The 6795-nt window shown below is 58.3% G+C and overlaps 1 protein-coding gene across 1 annotated transcript in view; it reads left to right on the forward strand.

Annotated features, from left to right (window-relative positions):
• Positions 1–54: 54 nt before the first annotated feature.
• DSCAML1 (DS cell adhesion molecule like 1) overlaps positions 55–6795 on the forward strand; it is a 430778-nt gene continuing 424037 nt past the window's right edge. Inside the window, exon 1 of the mRNA XM_027765686.1 lies at positions 55–212. Within this exon, the coding sequence (XP_027621487.1) occupies positions 167–212 (46 nt within the window). The 5' untranslated portion in view covers positions 55–166. The remainder of the gene's footprint in view (positions 213–6795) is intronic.

Raw genomic sequence — 6795 nt, forward strand, 5'->3', positions numbered from 1 at the left:
GGGGGGGCGGGGGGGGGGGGGCCCGCCGCCGCCGAGCGCTGGGCTGAGGAGCAGAGAGAGCGGGGCGCGGAGTGCGGGCGGCTGCGAGCGCGCTGAGCGGGGGACAGGCGCTGCCGCACGGCCGGCCACAGGACCACCTCCCCGGAGAATAGGGCCTCTTTATGGCATGTGGCTGGTAACTTTCCTCCTGCTCCTGGACTCTTTACACAAAGGTGAGACCCGCGCGGGCGGCAGGGCGGCCGAGGCGGCTGGGCCGGGGTGCGCGCGGCAGGCGGCGAGGTGGGTGGGGCCCGCCCCCCCCCGCCCCCCGCCCCTGCCGTTTTGGGGCGCGCCCGTGGCGGTGGTGGAGGCGAAGGAGCCCCTGGTCTGCCTGCTCCTCGCCGGGCTGCAGTTCTGCCCTGGACCCCTCCCCCAGCCCCTTGCCCGCTTCCTGCGGCTTAGTGGCGCTGAGACCCCGGGCTGCCCTCCGAGTCAAGGGGTCCTTAGGCCGTGACCGTTCACCTAAGAGTCCTCGCTTTTTCGGGCCTCGGACTCGGCGGCGTACTCTTCAACCATCGCGCGCTCTTGACCACCCGGACCCCCGCCCTGGCGCGAATGCGGGCGCACCGCATGGTGCTTGCCCGCGCCTTTCTGGACGCAGGGCGAGCAGAGCTGGGGATCCCGAGAGCTGGGCTCCCCTGGATAGCAAGTTTGTTCTCCAAACCCAGAGGTCGCCCTCCTCCAACCCCACCCCACCCCCCTGCCCCAGGCGCTAGCCCGGCTTCGCTGCGCCGCCCTGGCCACCTCCAGCAGCACGCCCCGAGGCGCGAGATTCTCCGCTTCGGTGCCTGGCTGGCGGACCTGGGGACTCGGCTTTGGGCTGGGGGGCGTGTCCTTCTCCCCGGAGAGAAGGGGTTGCTAGGTGTCCAGGTGTCCGGCATGTCCAGACCTGCGGCTGGGGCGCTGTGCACCTGATCCGCGACAGAGCAGGCACTGGGAGGTTGGAAGGAGGCAGGCATTTCCGACCGAAGCCACCTGGGCACCGAGTCGGGACCAGGCAGTCTCCGGCGGCCGGGCTTCCAGGCGATCGAAGAGGACGTGCCCCGGGGCGAGCAGATGGCGGGAGATCAGGCGGCCAAACTCCGCGCCCTTGCGCGGCGGAGCACACACGCTCCAACAAGCTCGGCTTTACCTGTTCAGTCCTCTAACTTTTCTCCTCGGCACCCTGGGGGCGGCTTCAACCCCCTAACCCCCTTTGCCCAGCGGTTGCCCAGGCGGAGCGGAAACTCTTGACCCCTAGGCGATGGGGAAGGGCGGTCTAGCAGAGGTCGGTGCCCGGGGAGGGGTCCAGCCCTTCGTGCCCAGGCTCCAGGGACCTGGCGACCACAATCTCTAGGAGCCAACTGTGTTCTGTCCTGGGTTGGGAGGAGGAGGGTAACCCTTATTGGTCGATACCAGAAGGCCAAGATACTGCTTGGGGTACCGGGAGACCCCGGCGGCTGCAGAGGGTGGCCTCTGAATCCTGGACAAAGTAGTTGAGTTTCTCAGACCCCGTGGGGTCACTGGGTAACACATCAAGGCTGGGCTAGGTTTATTTAACCCCTTGCCCCCCGAATCGCACCCCTTCACCCCACCTTAGAAGAGCAAGAAGCCTGGCTCCTGCTCCACCCGCCACCCCACCAGCCTCCCTCTCCCCAGGCACTTCCTGCCTCCCTCCGCCCCCGCAGGCTGGCTCGGCTCTCAGCTTTAATTACATTAATATTAAAAATACATAAGGTGAGGAGCGGTTTCTCTCTCGGTAGCTCTCTCCGCCCCCCACCCCTTTTACCGTTTTGTCAGGCACAGAGAGAGCACAGGCCAGGGTAACAGTCACACGCCTGCCCCGCTTGGTCCTTGCCCCTTCCCCGCCCCCACCACTCTCTGGAGACCTCTTCCAGAACAGCCCATTCCCCAGGAAGGGAGGCCCCCAGGGAATACCTGAAGGATGCTCCCCTCCCCCCTCCTAGGAGCTCGGCATTAATAAATGAAGCCTATGCTATTTGATCAGGAGGGAGCAGATGGGGGTGGGGGTGGAGAAAGGCCCCAAGGCAACCGGACAGCCTGAGAGGCAAAATCCTTTCCAACTTGAGAAGGAAGTTGCAGTGGCCTCAGGCCTGTGGCTAGCCTGGAAGTGCCAGGTGTAATGTCCCCTGGGTGGCTTCTGGGTCTCCAGACCCCTGGTGCCCTAGGATTCAGAGGCTCCAGCGTCTGTGTTGGGTGCCAGGGCGCCTTGCCAGACAGGCCTTTCTTTTCCTTGGTGGCTTCATTGGGTCTTGGGTGCCAGGCTGTCTCCCCCTCCCCCAGAGGGCCTGTTCTGCTTGGGGTGGCTTGGTAGGGGAGGTGGCGGAGGCGGCTTGGGGGAGATTTGATGCGGGGAGAGCATGGAAGATGGGGTTTGGTGTATTTTCTCTCCCGTTGCCAGTCACCCCCGCGGCACCAAGGAAAATGTAAATGTGAACGTTGGAGCCTGTTACAGAAAACAATATCCTCTTGCAATAATTTGTACGTCCATCTGTGAGGAGCGGGAGGAGGCAGAGAGAGCGGAGAAAACAGAATGAGATGGAGCGTCCTCTGGATGGAATTAAGCAGTTATTGAATGTGTTTTAAGCTTCTGTTATTTCCATTCCTCTCAAAATATCTTTTTTTTTTTTGGATGAAGCCTGAGCTCAGACCGATTCCCCAGAACTAAACTGGGAAGGTGTTTTAATAATCGGTTATCGAGTCTCCAATAACGGTCTTGTTATTGCCAAAACAAATCCAGGTTTGGGCAGCCGGATGAGCCCCAGCGAGGCTCTCTCCGCTGTTGCATCCTGCGTGCCAGCCTCTGTGCTGCCTGCATTTGCATTTTTACTGTGTAAAAGAACAAGCTTCCCCGGCACTAAAATTCCTGTTTTCTAAAAGCCAAAATAATGGGCTGCATTGATTTTTTCATTTTCCACCCCATCCTCTCGGATGGGGACTTGCGGTTCTTCTCTCTCGAGAAGACCAAATTAAAAGCCTTCGTCAGGCCATTAAGGAAATCTCTCACACTCCGTTCAGTGTCTAATTAAAAGAGGGGGGTATTTGGGGGGGACTGTGTTTTTTAAAATCTCAAAATGGCAAACCCAACTTAGGGGTAGGCAGGGGATGGGCCAGCAAATGCCGGGAAGGAGGTAGGTGGGCAGAGGCCCTGGCTGCTGGAATGACACAAGGAGAAATGGATTTGCCGTGATGCCCGACAAACCTTTGCTGGGCATCAAAGCCAGCTGCCTTTAATATATTTCTACAGCGGAATGGGGAGCTCAGTTAGAAACAAAAAGCAAGGAAGGACTTGACCCAAAGGCAGCTTAAGTTGAACAGATCCCAGAGGACTGGCCAGAGAGGCTCATTTTTGTAGGCTGAGGAACAGGGAGGAGGGGTGGGCAAGCAGAAAGGAGTTTGGCTCAGTGATGGCCACAGGGTGGGTGGTTGGGTCTGCTCAGAGCACCTCTGGGCCCTGAGCCTTTGGGACAGGGGAGCAGACCTCAAGACACCTTACCTTCTCCACGTCTTAGCCATCCTTGTGACTCACTTGGTCCCCTGCCCTGGCTGATGAAAGATGATATTATGTGTGGATAAGGAGAGGTGACCGTGGATGTTCAGAGAGCTTTTTTGCAGGGGTACAGATCTCAGGCTGGGAGGTTCTTCCAGCCCACGTGATCTTAAAGGAGGTGTTATCTTTGATGTAGTTAAGAGGAAGAGACCCCCCCCCCAGTTCCCAAAGCATTTTTGCAGCCTCTACCCGGGTGCCTGAATAGGGTGAGCTACAGGCAGCAGGGATGGCAGGGTGCCAGAAACCCAAGGGCAGGCCCCCGATTTGCATGGGATTTGCATATGGATTTGCATGCTCACCTAGTCAGGCCAAGAGCCTTGCCCTCTGTGAGTAGCATCTTGGTCTCCGCCTCAGAAGCAGCCCAGCATGGCTGCCTGCATGGAATGGGGGTGAGCAGGAGCCAGGAGGACTGGGGTTCTGGTCTCTCAGTTGTAGGCCTGTTAAGGGCTCAGCACTGAATCCACCATCTGGCCAGGCAGCCCAGAGCTCCCATCTCCCGTATCCACAGTCAGGCAGCAGCACTGGGGCTAACGGGTAGAATGGATGGCAGTGGGCAGAGACACCCTAAGGCAGACAAGACTTGGGATGTGGGTGGTTTCTCATGTGCTGCAGGAAGAAGAGGGTGAAGAGGGGCCTTCCAGTGAGTGCAGCCCTGGAGAGGAGGGGGTGGGTACTTAGGGCTGCTACCCAGCAGGTACAGAGGCTGCTCCTTTCCCACTCTGCTCTCCCAGTTTGCCGACATCCAGCTTGGATTCTTATTCCTCCATCCTTAGGGCAACTTGGGGTCCTGTAGGATGGTCCCGGGGGCAGTGGCAAGGCAGGCACTGTGGCCATGGAGAAAAGGGTGTGTCACGAGCGTGCACGCAAGCGCGTTGGGGGAGCCAAGTGTTCCCTGCTGGAAGCCAGCAGGATGCCTGCAGTGGGACTGTGGCTTCAGGAATGGGTTCGCCTGCATTTCCTGGGCCCTGAAGTAAATCCTACCCTGGCAGGTGCAGCACCAGGGCCTTACAGAGCATTTTTCTGCACCTCTACAGACCCAGGGGGGCCCTGGTCCTGAAACCCACTGGATATGGTGAGGAGCCCTGAGGGGTTAGGTGAAGCCCTGGATGGAAGTTGAGGGGGAGGGCCAGCAGGCAGAGCACCAAGCACCCCACCAGCACCCCACTCCCTTTCAACCAGAGCCTTCATCCATTTTATATATTGGAGTGTAAAGAAAAATAAAGAAGATGGCAACTCCCTGGTGTGGTGGGAAGTGTAGACATTTGGAGTCAAGGCAAACCCTTCACATCTGTCTCTGCACTTAGCGGGCCTTGTCCGAGCCTCACTTTCCCACGCAGAAATGGGATTAAAGGAGATAATGCATATATCGTAGCCCGGACATCATTGGTGCACAATACTTACGAGGCTTCTTTTTTCTACACCGCTTCCATCTTCCTTCCCCTGTCCCCACCCCAAAAGAGATCTCAGCTCCTGTCCCGAGCAGTCGTGTTAACCAGCCACACTTTTGGCCAAGTCAACAATAGGAAAGACTGAGCTGTGACCAGGATGGGGGACCTCCAGTCTCTCCATCTGTCGCATTTGCTGGGTGACCTGCAGGATTGCTCTTTGGCAAGGGTGTCTCCTCACCCTTGGCCAGGCTAGTGGCCACTGTGGATATGGAGAGGGCAGCAAGGGGCTCCAGACTTGGATTTGAGAGGGGGGCCAAGGAAGGCTGGGCCAGTGGTCAGACCTCCGCCATGGCTGCACAGTCAGGGGTGGCCTGGATTCAGTGCCGCTGCGCCTGCGCAAGCTCCCCATCACTGCAGCCGGGTGGGTTCTGCGTCTCCCCCTGCTAGGATAAGCCTCTTCATCTTCGGGTAGTTTATAGAGAACACCCTCTGTAGCCTTGACCTTCAGGGTTCCTGGACCACTCCTCCCTCCATGACCCAGCCTGCCGCAGGGAAGTGGCATGTGACCCAGAGGTCAAGTGCAGCCCAGGGCAGCGTGTGGCCTGTGGGCTCTGAGGGTGCACCCGCCTGTGCCCTATCTAACAGATGTTCATCCAGGGCTGCTTTAGCGTGAGCTGCATTAGCCTTGGGGACCACCCATGCCACTCCAGCTGCTGCTCCCCTTGCCGTTCAGCCACCCCTGCCCCACCTCCCTGTGCCCTTACTCCACAAGACGCTTGTGCTTAGAGTTTCCAAGGTCACCATCTTCATTATGCTAGTTTCGTATCCATTAAACTGACCTAGAGAGGAGTGTGTGTGCGTGCGCACGTGCCTGCGTGCGCACGGGCTTGTTGGAAAGAACAGTGTTCGTGGACCTAAAAAAACAAGGCTCAGCCCATCTAAGCAGGCAAGTCACCTAGTAGCTCATGGGTCTCTATTTCCTGATCTGTAAAATGGGCAAAATAGCTTCTATCCCTGCTATTCCCCAGGCCCATTGCTATTACATGTGTGCAAGAAGAATGGGGGACATAAAATGATATATCATGTGACAGTGCTTGGTACACCGAGTGAGACGACATGTACACACACACATGTCAAAGCCCTGGCAGACCAGTTCTAGCCTTCCGAATGCTCTGCCGAGGGGTAAGGTGCAATGACTATTCTTTCGTCATCCAGGAACTGCTGAGGGCTCACAGCTGTTTGCGGCTGCCGCCCTCTCCGTGGGCCCCCATACGTGGAGAATTCTCCTCGCCTTTGCTTTTCGACATCGTGGGGAACAGCTGACAAGGCACAGCAGGCTGGCAGAGGTCTTCTTAGAGCAAACTGGGCCATTCCTTGTAGCCCAGGGCTGGCGGGAGCAGCAGACAGCCTGCCCTGCTCTTTTCCCATTCCCTCCCAGGTCCTTAGATGCACGTTTATTCCGTGGTCCTCTGCTCGGCTTCCCCAAAGGCTGGTTCTCCCTGCAGGGAGCCCGGAGTCTTAGGGAAGAGCAGTAGGCACAGGATCCCTGTGCCTTAGCTGAGGCCACAGCACTCACCAGAATCCCTGAGAACCCTGCTGAATCCAGGGACATGGTGGCTGGGGTGGTCTGGCCAGAGCCATGGGCGTGAGGGAAGATGGGGGTCCTACCTGGGGATAAGAGAGAGAGATCTTCGTGAGCACCATAGGTGAAAGTCTCCCAGGGTTCGAGCGCTCCTAAATTTAAGAGCCCAGGATCCATGCCCTAACCAGACCCCTCTGCAACTTCCTACCAGCAGCTGCTGCTCCTCAACCACCGCA

The sequence above is a fragment of the Tupaia chinensis genome, unplaced genomic scaffold (genome assembly GCF_000334495.1).
Source record: "Tupaia chinensis unplaced genomic scaffold, TupChi_1.0 Scaffold139431_1, whole genome shotgun sequence".
Classification (NCBI taxonomy): Eukaryota; Metazoa; Chordata; class Mammalia; order Scandentia; family Tupaiidae; genus Tupaia; species Tupaia belangeri.